Here is an 18,393-nt window from a genome sequence, read left to right on the forward strand (position 1 = left end):
GCAACTGTCATCTCTGTCCCGCAACAGCTCCTCCTCTGACCCGCTGTTGATTCACTGACAGTCCCATTCACTTTAATGGGACGGCTGGTGGTGTGGCAGTGACACAACAAGGTGAGGGATGTGGCAGCAGCAGGTGAGTGGATGCCCACTAACAGGCGCTGCCATGATGGATCTGAAATGACAGGTGCTCTTTAAATGTAAGGACTCATTCTTCCTGGTAGTTAGAATCTTTAATATTTGCAAACAAAATGAAGGTTTCCTATTTAGAATAATAAGCTGTCAGGTCAGTAAAGCAGCGATATCAGAACCGATTCAGTCATACAGTTTGTAGTGGACATAGATTTGCAAAACAATGGGATAAAGGAATATTCCTGAGCTTTGTTTTATCTCATGGTTACTGTGAAACTGTGTGAATGCATCAATGCAGTGCATGTTATCTCAGCTTGCAGAGCTTGGATTCATTATATGAGTTTACTAAAAATGTAAATATTGCAGAATATACAGCCTCATACTACATAACCAAGCTCCATTTCATGCTGAATAAACTAAATTATTAATGTATCTTAAATAGAGAACTATCTTTAGATAGATTTTTACTCCAAATGCATTTTATTAAAATAAATTTGACAAAAATAAAAAAAATCTGATTTAAATCAAAAAATCCAAATTTAAATTAAAAAAAATCAGATTTTTTTTTTATTGATTTTTATCCACCCTGTGTACTGTAGCTGATGATATATTTAAAGTCTTTGCAAATTTGACATTATGGAACATTACTCTGAAATAGTTTGACAATTTTTCAATGCAACTTCAGATTGGTGAACCTCTGCCCATTTTTACTTCTGAGACACTCTGACTCTCTAAGATGCCTTTTTTATACCCAATCAGGTTAGTGACCTGTTGCAAAATAACCTAATTAGTTGGAAAATATTTTTTCAGCTCCTACATTTTAGTACCGCTTACTTTTGCCAGTATTTCGTTGCTCTGTCCCAACGTTTTTGAGATGTGTTGCTGCCATCAATTTAAAAATGTACCCTTTTTTTTTTTTTTTCTTAAAATGGTTCATTTTCTCAGTGTAAATCTCTTTTCTATTTTCCATTGTCAATAAAATATGGGTTTATGATTTTTCACATTGATAGTCGTCCCTTGTGCTGAATTTTTTAAAGTAATGTTTTCACTAAGCTTAGGATTTAATGTTAAAAAATGTTTGCCAACATCCTTCAGCATTCTGACTGTTCAAAATAGAAGAAAGAAGTTGTTCCATGCATGGCCTCAATAAACATAAGAGAAAAGTGCAAGAAAATCCTAACTCCACCCAGAACACTGATGCTCTGCTTCTATTTGATGTGTTTTCCTAGCAGAGGTGCCAATGAAGGCCAATGGGGTTCATGCAACATTCCGGTAAAAGCTAAACAACTCGCAGTTTAACTACTGCCAAAAAGTGTATGGAGCCCTTTGCGCCTGTTCACACTATCTCATACAGTAATAGTGGACACCTTGCAAGTGTTACCAAAATGCCTGCCAAGAGCCTGTACTTGAAGCCCATAAAGACTTATCCCAACACATGAAAACGTGCAGTTATTTTTAGACATACATAAAAAAAATGCAGAGTTCAGCTAAGACTAACACCCTGTCAATGGATAAATATAAACCAGTGTCCTTGAAGCATAAACTCCTTATTAAAAACAGTCACTGAGGCATAAAGAAACAAGTCTCTGAACACGCTTCCGGTTTATGCATTAAAGAACCAACATTCACCCAATACTGTATCTACAGTATTGAACATCATGCACTCCTACTATCATGGCCAAATGCACTTTGCCTGATTTTTTTTTAAGGCAAAAGTTGGCAGCTCTGTACAATAGGTCTTCAAGGCTGGAGTAACATATTGGAAAAGGTTGAGCCAAAATGTTAAATGGTTCAGTTGCAGTAAAGGAAGGACAGATATTGGAATTGTTGAAAATAATGCGTGCAGACCTCTTGGAAGAGCATGGAGGCGATCACAAAAGGCAGGCAAGTCAATGTTTGAAGGTAAACTATACCCACTTGAAGACCAGGCCTTTTCTGGAACTTTTTGTTTCGAAGTTTAAATCAGTATTTTTTGCTAGAAAATAACTTGGAGCCTCCAAAAAAAATATATATATATTTTTTTTTAGCAGAGACCCAAAGGAATAAAATAGCGATAGTTGCATTTTTTGAGTCATACGGTATTTGCACATTGGTTTCCCAAACGCAATATATACTCCATACACAATATATACTCCAATTTTTTTGTAAAATATGAAAGATGACGTTACGCCAAGTAAATAGATACCTAACCTGTCGTGCTTTAAAATTATGCATGCTCGTGGAATGGGAACAATACTCATAGACAACAGAGAAGATCTAGCTCCGGAACTATTGCTCTCGCTCTAATGTTAGTGGCGATACCTCACGTGTGGTGTGAACACCGTTTACATATGCATGTGCATGTAAACATCCCTTGCAATAGAAATAAGGATGACAGGTCCTCTTTATGGATAGATCTGGGGTCAAAAACACCCCAAATGTCTCCTTTACCTTTAACCACTTCACATCCAGGCCAATTCTGACACTTTGCTCCTACATGTCAAAAATCATAATTTCTTTGCTATAAAATTACATAGAATCGACCTACAATATAAATGTTTTTTTAGCAGAGATCCTAGAGAATACAATGGCGGTAATTGTAACTTTTTATCTTGCACGGTATTTGCGCAGCAATTTTTCAGACGCGTTTTTAAAAAAAAAAAAAAACAGTTTCATGCTTTAAAATAAACAAAACTGCAAAGTTAGCCAAAATTTTTTGGCATAATGTGAAAGATGAAGTTACGCTGAGTAAATAGATACCTAACATGTCACGCTTCAAAATTGCACACGCTCGTGGAATGGCGCCAAACTTTGGTACTTAAAAATCCCCATAGGCGACGCTTTAAAATTTGTTACTGGTTACATGATTTGAGTTACAGAGGAGGTCTAGGGCTAGAATTATTGCTCTTGCTCTAACGTTCACGGCGATACCTCACATGTGTGGTTTGAACACCGTTTTCATATGTGGGCGGGACTTACGTTTGCATTCGCTTCTGCGTGCAAGCTCACGGGGACAGGGGCGCTTTAAAAATTTTTTATTTTTTTTTATTGTTAATTTTACTTAAATTTTTTTATTTTGACACTTTTATTCTTATTACAAGGAATGTAAACATCCCTTGCAATAGGAATATGACATGATCGGTCCTCTTTACAGTGAGATATGGGGTCAATTAGACCCCATATCTCACCTCTAGGCTGGGAAGCCTAAAATAAAAATAAAAAAAAAAAAAAGATCACCGCTTCCCAGCCGAGGCGGCGCCATTTTTTTTTTAACGCAGAGGTCGGGCGTGATGTCATAACATCGCGCCCGGTCTCCGAACGATCATAGAGACTCCGGCGGAATCTCTATGATCTACATCCGGCGCCGGCGGATCCGCTCTCCGACTCACCGATCGCTGAGGTGAGTCGGTAGAAGCACCGGAGGGCGGCGGGAGGGGGAGTGGACATCCCCTTTCGCCACCCGTAAGAACGATCAAGCGGCGGAACAGACGCTATGATTGTTCTTATGGTGTACGAAATTGCCGGCTGAAAATGCCGATATCTGAATGATGTCTGTAGCCTCAGGCATCATTCAGATATAACCCCGGAAAGTCGAGGCCGTCATATGACGGCCTAAGGATATCAAGTGGTTAAAAGCAAAAAAAATAATAATTTTTGATCTTTTGCTATTAAAAAAAAAATTTTTACTTTCGCCCTAGACCGGAAGTGACGTCATGACATTGCTCTGGTCCTCCAAGGCCATAGAAGAAAGCAGAGAATATCTAGTCTTACTGACTCTGTGACTAGCCGGCTGCACCGTCAGATCATTTCTCCGGCGTGCTGTTGAAGGCGGTAAGCCTTAGAAACACTGGGGGGGGAAACCGTCCCCTCCCGCCGCTTCGGAAAGCCATCCGCTGGCTGAGAAAAAGATACCGGACGGAAATGGCTGAAACGGAACAAAATGTCAACACAGGATTGCTGTAAGGGTCGATTCACACCAGGTATTCAAGCACAGGCAGCCAGTTCTTTTCTCCAGCGCAACGTGGTCACTGCACTCTGGTTGATAGAATATTATGGTGTGTCACCCTGACACTTCAATAAAGTTTGTTTAAAAAAAAAAATTAACATTGCGATTCGCTGGGATTGGCACAAACATTGGGTTGATCCTGCTGGAACGCAGTGGCTAGTGTGAATGGACTCAAAGTATACTTTCTTAAGCCTGTGCTATGTAGCTTAGTCTACTTTTGATTCCAGCATCACCAATCACATTCAAACTTCAAAAACAGTCTGGAATCTAATTGGTAGCTAGGAAAAAATACTTATTACCAAGATCGTCAGGGTTTTCCATGATAATCTTCACACAACAAAGACAATGAAATCCATATGCTTTTTCTCCCCACCCAGTTTAACTGTGCAAATGCCCAGCTGTTTTAGTCAAGATCTGGTTCATAGGTAGGAATAATTATCTAAAGACACAACCTGGTTCAAATAATCACTCAGGAGGAGTAACTTTTTTTCTCAATTGGGTGCACCAATGCTTTAAAATGAAACTTACCTGTAATGCACTGAAACTGTCCATCTTCTCTTCTTATTGTAAACGCTTCTCCTGGGTTCACTTGTACCAGAATAACCTATGTAAGGTAAGGAAACTGAAATAAGTTTTCATTTCCAGATTTTCCATAAAAAAGCACATACCATATCTCAAGTACCTATAATAATATTAAGCTGACAGTGCATACTTCTGAAACGTTAAATGGCTTTAGTACACAAATGAATATATTCATCCCTACAGATGTATTTTAATCACAGTGCAGGCCTCTTCTGGTGATTGTGCTGTGTTTTTTTCATTAATACAGTTTTCATTTTTGTTACATTGTTGATCTGCAGCTGGGCACAGTTTTGCTAGTTTGAACTGAATAGGGCAGCACAACTTCAGAAACCTGATCTTACCATAATCCAGAAAACCCCAGCACTTTAGCAGTAAAGCTGTAAGCTTTTCAAAATTCAAGTAAAATGGAATTCTATCATCAAAATTCACATCTCACATGAATCATAGGGTAGGCGTCAGTATTTAAAAAGCGAAAATCAGATACCACCATGTCATGCAACCAATCATTAGAGATGGCACAGCTTCCATTTCTAGTATACCCTAAAATAATACGTAGTAATCCTGCCATGAAGGTCTTTGTTCAGGCATCTCCTTATGGTGAGAACACTTTGTCTCCTAACAGTTCTCCTGCACTGCCACTCTGTCACATGCTCTCCCAATACAGATGCACTGTTGCCACCAAATTCATCCTAAGCCCTCATGCACACAGGCTGTTAAAAAAACGTTATGAAAATGCCAGTATCTTTGCAGTGATTTTTTTTTTAACTTTTTTCAGCTTTTTTCAGCGTTTTTGCAATAGCGTTTTTCAGCGTTTTTGAGCGTTTGAGCGTTTTTCCGCGTTAGCGTTTTTGAGCGTTTTTTTTTTTTTTCAAATTTTTTTTTTTTTTTTCAATGGATCAAAAACGCTAAAAAACGTTGGTGAATGACGTTTTTGAGCGTTTTTCAGCGTTAGAGCGTTTTTACAGCTGAAAAACGTCTTTCAGAACCCACTGGTCCTGGGTTTTTTTTACAGCTTAAAAACGCCTATGCCACTTGCAGCTCAAAAACGCCTAGGTGGGCATGAAGCCATAGACTAACATAGACAGGCCTTTTTAAGCTGCAAAAAAAGCTCAAAAAAGCAGCTGTAAAAACGTCCGTGTGCATGAGGACTAAAAATTGAAATTCATTAGTTGCTACAAAAAGGTGCAACAATGGTTGAAAAAAGTGAAATGTATATTTTATTATTTAAGGCCAGGTTCAAACGCGCTGCGTCCGCAGCTCGCAGCATGGGGTCCAGTGCGTCCCTGTTCTCCGTTTCAGGGGCAAATCAGGTCTGAACCTTTCCAACAGTTCCTTAGGCCTCATCATTTGCTGGCATGAGAGGATGTCACTGGTGAGTATGTGCAGGAGCCAGTCATCTCGGCACACAGGGACGCTGTATGCAGAGCTGTGCATGTGCAGCTCAGCTTACATTCTGGGGATCGCTGTGATTAGGCAGGTAGGTACAGTTTATTACAGAAGAGACACTGAATGTCTCTTCTGCAATAAAAAAACCTGCCTGCTCACAGTGAGTTACTTTAGCTCCACTTTAGGCCTCATGCACACAGGACATTTTGGAAACTCTCCTAAAAGCCTTTTCTCCTGGCAGCAGTATTTTGGCAGAAAGTGCTTGGGCGTTAATTCAACCCATTGGCCAGAATACCAATTTACTCTGCCTGATGAAATGAATAAAAGCTCAAGCACTAAACATGCCTGATGTTAACAAGCATTTAGACGTGTTAACACAACATTACGTGCGCCAAATAATTTTTTCGGCCGGGGGGGTGTGTCAGGGTTGGGGGGGGTGGTGTCAGGGTTGGGGGGGGTGTTTCTGCCTCTAAAAGCCTCTGCCACTAAATGCTGCTAAAAGCCTATGTGTGCATGGACACAGGCTAACATGGAGGGGAGTTTAGGGGGAGTTTAGTGGCCCGAAAAAGAAAAAAAAACGTCTGGTGACCATAGAAGCAGCTGCAAAAACGTCCAGTGAGCATAAGGTCTTAAACAAAAAAGTAAAAAAAAAAAACAAAAGCAAAAAAAAAAGAATTCAGGTGTCAGAAGGTGGCAATAGTGCCTGCCAGCTGCGGTCTGAAAGAGCCCTTAGAAAATGAAATGTTATCCAAATAAGCTTTCCATGTACTTTAAAGAGTAATTTTAGTCAAATTCTAACTAAGGCTAAACCTACTCCTACTCCCACCTCCATTCTAAGCCTATTCTATCTACTCTGTAAAAGGAAAGATGCCTACACTTACCTATTCTGAAGCTGCTCTGGTCCGGCCACATTATCGGGTCCCAGCGTCAGATTCAGTGTAGAGGAGGGACAGCTGACATTGGCTACCCCATAGTAAGCCTATGGGTGACGTCATCACCCAGGGCTCTGCAGATGTTGTCACTGCTGCTCCTCTACAGTGAAGTCGGCGCTGGGACCCAATCATGTGACCAGACCAGAGCGACTTCAGAATAGATAAGTATAGACGTCTTTTCTTTCACAGGGTAGATAGAATAGTCTTAGAATGGGGTGGGAGTAGGTTTAGCCTTTGCTAGAATTTGACAGGAATTATACTTTAAGTTATATGCAAATTGTAACTTTTCTTGTAAAAGTCAATCTTTGCCCTACTCACTCCCTCCTCCCAAGTGTTCATACTGTCCCTTTAACGTGGCAGCAAGTCACTCACTAAAAAAAGAGGAGCTTGGGGATAGGGCTAGCTAAACTTTCCTAGGAAAAACGTCACACAAGGATTCACACACACATTTAGTTGTCTGTATCTCAGGATTTACTGATTGTTTTGACATGCAATTTTCAATTAACCTCTTCTTATGCAGTTTCATTGTATGCTTTGGATAAGTTGCCTAGATCAGGGAGAGAAACATTTTAAAAAAGGTGACAAATGCTGATGTAGCTTATTAGATCTAGAATGCCATAAAATTCAAATTTCACTTAAGTGCAGACGGGAAATATTTCCTGATGAAAATAAATAAGCCCCGTTACACAAACTAAGAAGAAAAAATAAATAAATTAACATTTGATGTAGAGTATTTTTTAGCTACATGTGCCTCCAGAACTTTGATTTGAATGGAACCAAAGTCAGAGAACAGCTCAAAGTGATGAATGTCAATTAGAAGCCAAGTTTGCTTCACGCTTTTGTCCATGATGCACAATGCAAGCTGATAAAGGGATTACATAAAGGCTTTCAGCATGAAAAAATAATTGGTAAACAGCTGTTCGGCAAGTATGGTAAGCACTATTATAATGTCTCTGTACTGAATTGTGACTATGAAAATTAAAATAAACACGTTCTCTGTGTTTTCTGATTAGTCTATCAACCCACATAGTGAAGAGTTCAGCATCTGTCTGATCCTTAAAGTGGCCCTTCACCCTCCTCTAGTACTTTTTCTGCAGGACTCAGACATGTATTTTTGGCTTTCTAACCTAGGTGAGGGTGAGGATGAGTCGCACCCCCTAAACCTCTTGGGATACAAATATTACACATCCCAGAATAACTACTGCACTGCGCATGCACCGCATGATCTGGGGTTGGTTGCAAGAATCAGGAAGAGTCAGGCCATCCCCCTATGACATCAGATGAGAAGATAGTGGCATGGGACCCGATATGGTGAGATAGAGCATCTGCTTACACCAGCCAGTGCTGGATTTTTTGGGTGTGCGAATACCTATGTCCCAGAGGAGGGGGGAAAAAAAACATTGTAAAGGGAGAATGAAGTTCCCCTTTAAGAAGCAACCATATTTTAAGTAGTTGGAAGCCATAAAGGCTTCACTGCTGGGTTTCCCTTAGACAAGATGCCGGCGCCTGCACCCAAATAGAATGAAGAATCGGCTTGGGTGAGGACAAAGCTGGATCCCTGGACAGCCAAGTGTCCTTATAATTAAAGCCAGAGGCTACAGTATTTGTTTTTTGAGGGAAGCCTGGAGCTCCCCTTTAAAAAAAAGAAAATACTATGCCACATAAACAGAAAATAAACACTGCATTCTGTGTTTATGTGTACACATATATAGTGGCCACATGTCTGAGGAGCACCATATTTGAGGACAGATGGTTGACACAATCGTACTATGTTTTTCCTTGCCATATGAATGGCAGACAATACATTTATAAGCCTCTCCACTTTCCACAATGAAGTCTGTTTGTTTGAAGTCTGTTTAGAAACCAAATGACTCATTTCACAGATGTATTAAAGTTGGACTTAATAACAAAAAAATAAGGCACAACTCATTTGATCATCCAAAAAAATCATGTATTCATTAGAAAAGAAAAAAAAATGTACCAAATCTATGTTAACTTCCAGTAATCACCTGTATAGCAGAAGGGAGAGGGAAGGCCACACCATTTACAGGAAGAGAAAGGACAAATGACAACATCACTTTGTTCGAGCAACAAGCTGGAGAGTTCATAATCATGCGCTGCAGATCGCAAAAGCTGCTGAAACTAGTTGGAAATCTGTTCAAATTCAACAATATTTCCATATATGTATTTTAATAGTATATTTACTTGTTTGGAACTTTAATGTGTATTTTCCTGACAGCTGCCTTTGAAGAAAGTAAAGACCGGTTTCACTACTGCAGGTTCTCAAGTTTTAAAGTGTTCTCAAGTTTTAAAGACTGAAGGTTTTTTTTTTTTACCTTCATGCGTTCTATGCATAAAAAGGTAAAAATCCTTCTTAGTGCCCCCCTTAATACTCACCTGAGCCCCTTCTTGATCCAGCGATGTGTACGAAAGCCTCAGCTGTCCCGGGTTTCTCTCTATTCATTGGCTGAGACACAGCAGCTAGAGAAATTGGCAGCAGTGGGAGCCAATCACAGCTAGTGAGCCAATGCGGATAGAGTGGGGGGCAGGACCGAGCCGTGGCTGGACGCATAGATCGGGGCTCAGGAGAGAGTCACCAGCGGCCCTGTGTGCCAAGATGACTGGCACCAAGCTGCTTGCTATTGGGGGCACTGGTCAAGGGGGAGGAGCAAGGAGCGCTGGCAGGGGACCCAAGGAGGAGGAGGATCAAGGCTGCTCTGTGCAAACCCATCGCAGAGAGTAGGTAAGTAGAACAGGTTTTGTTTTATTTTTTAACTATGCCTTTAATATCACTTTAAAGTATTATCCACTTTACTACAACCCATCCCCTCCTAAAAACGATTTTTTTCTTTAATTTACACATACCTTAAATCCAGCATCTTCTGGCCAGTAAGTTGACTTTAAATATATAGAGTAAGCATACCACATAACAAAAATGCTTGAGCAATAAATTTGTTTAGGCATACACATACAATTATTCAGTAGGTACAGGTATTCAAGTACGTCAAATCACACCAAGCATATTTCAGCAAAGGTATACACTTCACTGTTGAATCACATCAACAAAAATACATGTGTGCTACAATGAGCTACATGTTCAGATGCACAAGAGCTCATGTTCAGAAATACATGCAAACGTTCAGTACTAGGGTTGCACTGATACTAGTATCGGTGCTGATACCAAGCATTTGCACAAGTACTTGTGCAAATGCTCCAAAGCTTTGCTGTATTATGCTCGATGGGATATGACATGCTTGGAGATTTGTACCTATATATAAAATTGTATGCATCTGCCTAATACAAATTTATTGCGAAAGCATTTTTATTATGTGGTATGTTTACTCTAAAATGGTTGTACTAACAGATTGATAAACTGTGGAGAGGTTTAAGCACCCTAAAAAATAATCTACTGTTGGTTGCTGACTTGTGTAGTGCAGGGGTGTCAAACTATTTCATTGCAGGCCGCATCAGCAGTATGGTTACCCTCAAATGGCCGGTTGTATCTGGAGTGCTCTGTGTAGAGTGCAGGGTTCAAAAGTGCGTCACGTACAGAGTGCAGGGTTCAGGGTGTGCTATGTAGAGTGCAGTTCCACAGCTCTATGCACAGAATGCAGAGTTTAGTGGTGTGCTATGTGTTCAGAGTTTAGGGGTGCGCTACGTACAGAGTGCAGGGTTCAGGACAGCGTGCAGGGTTCAGGCGTGTTCTGCGTACAGGGTGCAGGACAGAGTGCATAGTTTAGGGGTGCACTATGCAACCCCAAATTGTTCTCTCTCCCCGATTCTGGAAATCTGTTTCCCCCCATGCCCCACTATGAGTGTGTTCTGGTAGCCCGAGAGCAAAGCTGTCCCTTGTAAACACAGAAGTCTTCTGTGTCTACAAAAGACGTCTGGGAGAGGGAGTGGTGGGTGAGAGCTGGAGGTGGTAAAATGGAGTTCTGTCACATTCTGGCTGCAAAACTAGGTGCAAAGGCCACATGACAAAACCTGGGGGCCGGCTTTGGCCCACGAGCCTCGTGTTTGACACGTGGTGTAGTTATTAGTGGTGTGCAGACCTTTATTGCCAATTACGGTCAGATGACTTTCCCAGGTCCTCTCCCCTTTCTTCGTGTGTTAGCATTTGGTGTTTCTGAATACTGCAGGCAGTAGTACTAACATTATGGCGTCAGCTCTGCGCTGTGCAGTATTTAAGTCTGTGTCCAGTGCTGGATTAAAGTTGAGTATTATAGCAAAAGCAGCATTTGATATTTTAATAATGCATGAGCAAGCAAGGTTTTTTAAAATCTAGATGCAGGTGTTTTTGTTTTAATCCCTCACTTATCTGCTTTAGGTGAATGAAATAGATAAGAAAAGAAGTTGTTTCTGCCACTTACCCTACATACTCAGACAATGGAGATTCTTGCTGAAAGACTAGCAGACAAAGGGCGTTATTTTTTTCAAAAATTGCCAGAATTATCCCACAGCAACAAAACGCACTTTCATTCGCCAACTCAGAAAAACTCAGGTTTTCTGGTTTTGAATATGAATATTTTCCGTGAGATAATACAGAAGTGATTTAGGAATGGCACTAATTACAAATGCAGCCTGTAGCCACAACAGGTTTAACAATATTCAAATGAACAAAGGTTTGGTAATTTATGTAAATCAGAAAAGAACTTGTGAGATTTCAAGCACTTCCCCCATTATCCTGTTGATTCGTATGAAGTGTTTTGACTGTCAAGCCAGTCCATTGTGCCTTGAAAAATTGAAATGTCCGAGTAAGATTTAGGTTCATTGCCTCAATATAGACCAACACAAACAACACAGCTGTCAAGGCACGTCACACTCAAGGACCAGAGCACTAATAAAAATCAGCGTGGCTTAGGGCCGATATCGTAACATAACAACTGGCTTAGAGGAGGTGATCACCATATCAAGAAGTGTTTTGACTTCACTGCTAGTGATTCATTTATCAGTGAATAATTTCTAAAGGTCAAATTTCAGCAAAATATGTTTTGTGAGAAATGAATCTGCAGCACTCGATGGAGTCAGCTATTCATTGGGATGCTTCATTATTCTCACATTCCTCATCTGTTCATCAGAAACAGCACCTGGAAGGTTACAAAATCTGTTAGGCCCCTTTCACACTGGTACGATGCGACAGTACGACTGTGCATCCGACTTTGCCCTGCGACTTGAAGTTTGACGTCAATGAAGTCGGACCGATGTCCGACAATGCAGGCAATGAAGGCATTTTGTCTGGTATGACTCTTTAGGGGGAAATGCATGGCAAATCATAAAAAAAAAAAAAAAAAAAAAAAAAAAAAAAAAACGGCATGGGTTCCCCCTCCAAGAGCATACCAGGCCCTTCGGTCTGGTATGGATTTTAAGGGGAACCCCCACGCTGAAAAAAAATCCATACCAGACCCTTATCCGAGCACGCAGCCCGGCAGGTCAGGAAAGGGGGTGGGGACGAGGGAGCACCCGCCCACCCCCCGAACTGTAAAAGGCCGCATGCCCTCAACATGAGGGGGTGGGTGCTTTGGGGAAATTTAAATTTGATGCTCTCTCCTGCTCTAATGCTGGGTGCGCGGTGTGCAACTACTTATATTGGCATGGGCGGGGTCACCGGGTGATGTCATCCGGAGGCCCCACCCCTCATGATGTCACCGCTCCATCATGTCCCGGGTGTGCATGAGCGAGAAGATAGCAGAGAAGACACAGCAGAGGCAGAAGACAGCGGACCGAGGGAGAAGAACCAGAGAGGGCTTGAAGACATCAGCGGAGAAGACCCAGAGAGGGGAGAAGAACCGGCAGAGGCAGACGAGCTGCAGAGGGGAGAAGAGGGCAGAAGGGATTGGAAGAAACAATGGAGTTGCCTTAATAAATTACTTTAAAAACCTGTGTACTGTGTTTTATTTTTGGCACTTTTTTTTTTTGTAGGTGAATGGGTAGGGGTACAATGTATGGAAGAAATTAGAGTAGAAACATGGACTTTATAGGCACACATGTATATTGGGTAAAAAAATTGAAAGTTTTTAATAGGATAAAGTTAAAACCATTGTATACAAACATGTTAACCACTTCAGCCCCGGAAGGATTTACCCCCTTCCTGACCAGAGCACTTTTTGCGATTCGGCACTGCGTTGCTTTAATTGACAATTGCGCGCACATGCGACGTTACACCAAAACAAAATTGATGTCCTTTTTTCCCCACAAATGGAGCTTTCTTTTGGTGGTATTTGATCACCTCTGTGGTTTTTACTTTTTGCGCTATAAACAAAAAAAAAAAAAAAAGACAATTTTGAAAAAAAAAAGCAATATTTTTTACTTTTTGCTATAATAAATATCCCAAAAAATAATATAAAAAAAATGTTTTCCTTAGTTTAGGCCGATATGTATTGTTCTACATATTTTTGGTAAAACAAATAAAATCGCAATAATCGTATATTGTTTGGATTGTGCAAAAGTTATAGCGTCTACAAAATAGGGGATAGATTTATGACATTTTTCTTATTAATTTTTTTTATTAGTAATGGCGGCGATCTGCGATTTTTATCATGACTGCGACATTGCGGTGGACACATCAGACACGTTTGACACTATTTTGGAACTACTGTCATTTATATAAAGATCAGTGCTATAAAAATGCACTGATTACTGTGTAAATGACATTGGCAAGGAAGAGGTTAAACATTAGGGGGTGATCAAGGGGTTAAGTGTGTCCTAGGGAGTGATTCTAACTGTAGGGGGGATGGGCTCACTACAATATGACAGATCACTGCTCCCGATGACAGGGAGCAGTAGATCTCTGTCATGTTGCTAGGCAGAACAGGAAAATGCCTTGTTTACATAGACATCTCCCCGTTCTGCCACTCCGTGCCACGATTGCGGGACACCGGCGGACATAGAGTCCAAGGGAACGTTCACGCAGTACGCGGCGGCGCACGCACTAGCACGCAAATTAAAAAGGGGACGTACAGGTATGCCCATTTGCCCACCGCTGCCATTGTGCTGACGTATATCGGCACGCGGCAGTCGGCAAGTGGTTAAAAAAGTATAATTGTGTGACCTCAAGGACTACAATGTACCCGATACGCATTTGCATAGGGTGGGGGGCCAGGATCTGGGGGCCCCCTTGTTAAAGGGGGCTTCCAGATTCCGATAAGCCCCCGCCCGCACACCCCAACAACCAGGGCTGTCGGGAAAGAAGCCCTTGTCCTCATCAACATGGGGAGAAGGTGCTTTGGGGTGGGGGGCACAGGGCTCCAAAGCACCCACCCCCCCATGTTGAGGACATGCGGCCTGGTATGGTTCAGGGTGGGGTGCACGCTCGTCCCCACCACTTTCCTGACCTGCTGGGCTGTGTGCTCGGATAAGGGTCTGGTATGGATTTTGGGGGGGACCCCCAACGCCGTTTTTTTGGCGAGGGGGTTCCCCTGAAAATCCATACCAGACCAAAGTGCCTGGTATGCTCCCAGAGGGGGAACGCATGCCGTTTTTTTTTTTTAATTTGCTGTGGAGTTCCCCTTCAAGATCATCAGAGCACAAGTCACATGCTAAAGACGGATCAGTTAAGACGGAAATCCGACTTTGATCCGACTTCAGTGATATTCAATGGGCTGAAGTAGGAGCAAAGTCGGACCAAAGTAGTGCAGGGACTACTTTAAAGTCGTACCAATATGAATAGTTGTCATTGGAAATCATGGGGAACGACTTGTCATGTGACTTTGCAGTCCCAAGTCGTAGGACAAGTCGTACAAGTGTGAAAGAGGCCTTAGTCTTCATTGTTATCTTTGTACCCGAGAGATATTTCCTCTAATCTTTTTATACCAGTGACCACAAAGGAGATATATTGCCTTAGGGGAAAAGTAAAAGCAACACGAGAGTAATGCCTAGTACACATGATCAGAAAATCGGACAACTTTTCAAGTGATCGTATGATAATCTGATCATGCGTACACAGCTTTCGAGAGTCAATCATGACAGTTCATGCGAAAATACCTGAAGGGACAAACCCAAAAAATTTTCTAGTACTATACCAAAACGTACAATTTTCATTCAAAAATCGGAAGACCAAGACGACGCATGCTCGGAAATGAAAGAATACATTACAATAAAACACATTGCATCACTTCTGAAGTTCTATTCTGTATTCTGAATTTTCGGAACTTTAGTAACCTCTTCATTTTTGATAGACTAGGATGCAAACCCCCCCCCCCCAAAAAAAAAAGTGGATGATCATTCGCATTGTGTGTAAGAGGCTTAATTTTTCCCTTCCTAACTCTACAATGTAAGGGTTTAATGTTTCTGTTCACCTTAAAGGAAGTCATACTGTTCTGCCTCCAAAGCCTTGATCCCCAGCAAACACTGTGTAACTCCTTTGGTGTCTAAAAGAAAATGAAGTTATCAAATATGATGAAGGGCAACAAGAGTATCCACACATTTTCACTGCCACAGAGCTTTGATATCATCGGGCAGCCACAACTGGGGTTAAAAGCTATATAAAAGCAGAGGATTCTGAGAAAGTTGATTGCGTAACATGCTTGCTATTTACTGCCACATAATATTATAGTATATAGGATTTATATAGCGCCAACAGTTTACGCAGAGCTTTACAACATAAGGGCAGACAGTGCAATTACAATACAACCTAATATAGTAGGAATCAGAAGGCCCTGCTTGTTAGAGATTACAATATTTTATATATATACACACACACACACACAGTGGGGACGGAAAGTATTCAGACCCCCTTAAATTTTTCACTCTTTGTTATATTGCAGCCATTTGCTAAAATCATTTCAGTTCATTTTTTTCCTCATTAATGTACACACAGCACCCCATATTGACAGAAAAACACAGAATTGTTGACATTTTTGCAGATTTATTAAAAAAGAAAAATTGAAATATCACATGGTCCTAAGTATTCAGACCTTTTCCTGTGACACTCATATATTTAACTCAGGTGCTGTCCATTTCTTCTGATCATCCTTGAGATGGTTCTACACCTTCATTTGAGTCCAGTTGTGTTTGATTATACTGATTGGACTTGATTAGGAAAGCCACACACCTGTCTATATAAGACCTTACAGCTCACAGTGCATGTCAGAGCTAATGAAAATCATGAGGTCAAAGGAACTGCCTGAAGAGATCAGAGACAGAATTGTGGCAAGGCACAGATCTGCCCACGGTTATACAAAAAAAATTTATGCTACACTTAAAGTTCCTAAGAGCACAGTGGCCTCCATAATCCTTAAATGGAAGACATTTGGGACGACCAGAACCCTTCCTAGAACTGGCCGTCCGGCCAAACTGAGCTATCGGGGGAGAAGAGCCTTGGTGAGAGAGAGGTAAAGAAGAACCCAAAGATCACTGTGGCTGAGCTCCAGAGATGCAGTCAGGAGATGGGAGAAAGTAGTAGAAAGTCAACCATCACTGCAGCCCTCCACCAGTTGGGGCTTTATGGCAGAGTGGCCCGACGGAAGCCCCTCCTCATTACAAGACACATGAAAGCCCGCATGGAGTTTGCTAAAAAAAAAACACCTGAAGGACTCCAAGATGGTGAGAAATAAGATTCTTTGGTCTGATGAGACCAAGATAGAACTTTTGGCCTTAATTATAAGCGGTATATGTGGAGAAAACCAGGCACTGCTCATCACCTGTCCAATACAGTCCCAACAGTGAAGAATGGTGGTGGCAGCATCGTGCTGTGGGGTGTTTTTCAGCTGCAGGGACAGGATGACTGGTTGCAATCGAGGGAAAGATGAATGCGGCCAAGTACAGAGATATCCTGGACGAAAACCTTCTCCAGAGTGCTCAGGACCTCAGACTGGGCCGAAGGTTTACCTTCCAACAAGACAATGACCCTAAACACACAGCTAAAATAACGAAGGAGTGGCTTCACAACAACTCTGTGACTGTTCTTGAATGGCCCAGCCAGACTTAAACCCAATTGAGCATCTCTGGAGAGACCTAAAAATGGCTGTCCACCAACGTTTACCATCCAACCTGACAGAACTGGAGAGGATCTGTAAAGAGGAATGGCAGAGGATGCCCAAATCAAGGTGTAAAACACTTGTTGCATCTTTCCCAAAAAGACTCATGGCTGTATTAGATCAAAAGGGTGCTTCTACTAAATACTGAGCAAAGGGTCTGAATACTTAGGACCATGGGATATTTCAGTTTTTCTTTTTTAATAAATCTGCAAAAATGTCAACAATTCTGTGTTTTTCTGTCAATATGGGGTGCTGTGTGTACATCAATAAGAAAAAAAAAATGAACTTAAATGATTTTAGCAAATCGCTGCAATATAACAGAGTGAAAAATTTAAGGGGGTCTGAATACTTTCCGTCTCCACTGTGTGTGTGTGTGTATATATATATATATATATATCTATCAAGAATAATGTACAAGTGAATGTGAGAGATGACTTCACTAAGGGAGCTAGAGAGGAGATGGAATCCTTATGGGTGGAGAGACAAAGGGATGAAGCTAAGGGGAAAATATTACTGGGAATATGCTATAGGCCCCCCTAACCTGAGGGAGGCGGGGGGAGACGGATCTCCTATCACAAGTTGTATTAGCAGCATGGATGGGAAGTGTTATAAAAAGGGGGATTTTAATTATCCAGACACGGACTGGGCAAGGGGAACTGCGCATTTGTATAAGGCTCCTAAAATTTGTTCCTAAACATCTTGCAGGACAATTTCATGGTTCAGATGGTAGATGCACCATCTAGAAATGAAGCGTTACTGTATCTGCTGATTACCAACAATACAGACCTGATCACGGATGTGTAAATACGGGGCAATTTAGGAAACAGCGATCACAGGTCAATTGGCTTCAGTGTAAATCACACAAATAGGAAACATAAGGGGAATACAAAGACACTGAATTTCAAAAGAGCCAACTTCCCTAAACTACGAACCTTGTTAGAAGGCATGAATTGGGATAAAATCTTAGGAAAAAACACAGAGGTGAGATGGGTTTGCTTTAAGAGCATATTAAATAAGGGCATTAGCCAATGCATCCTACTGAGTAATACATTTAAAAGAGCGAACAAAAGTCCTGGGTGGCTTAACTCCAATGTAAAAAATGCATATAAAAGCAAAGGAGAAGGCCTTCAAAAAATACAAGGTTGAGGGATCATCATCAGCATTCAGACTTTATAAAGAATGCAACAAGAAATTTAAGGGTGCAATTAGGGCGGCTAAGATAGAACACGAAAGGTACATAGCGGAGGAGAGCAAAAAAAAAAAAAAAAATCCCAAGAAATTCATCAAGTATGTAAAAAAAGGGAGGACAGACCATATTGGCCCCATAAAGAATGAGGACGGACATCCGGTTACAAAAGATAGGGAGATGGCAAAGGTAAAGGTAATTTATTCTTCAGTCTTCACA

The 18,393-nt window shown here is 41.3% G+C and overlaps 1 protein-coding gene across 5 annotated transcripts in view; it reads right to left on the reverse strand.

The window, feature by feature from the left end:
* FNDC3A (fibronectin type III domain containing 3A) overlaps positions 1–18,393 on the reverse strand; it is a 459,441-nt gene that overhangs the window by 215,239 nt on the left and 225,809 nt on the right. For 3 of the 5 annotated variants that reach the window (XM_073613181.1, XM_073613185.1, XM_073613183.1), the window contains one exon: positions 4,643–4,718. In XM_073613181.1, coding sequence (XP_073469282.1) covers positions 4,643–4,718 — 76 coding nt within the window. Of the gene's footprint in view, positions 1–4,642; positions 4,719–15,308; positions 15,381–18,393 lie in introns of all 5 variants that reach the window. The other 2 variants (XM_073613177.1, XM_073613178.1) reach the window with 1 other exon arrangement.

This window comes from Aquarana catesbeiana, linkage group LG02, assembly GCF_042186555.1.
Source record: "Aquarana catesbeiana isolate 2022-GZ linkage group LG02, ASM4218655v1, whole genome shotgun sequence".
NCBI classification, from domain to species: domain Eukaryota; kingdom Metazoa; phylum Chordata; class Amphibia; order Anura; family Ranidae; genus Aquarana; species Aquarana catesbeiana.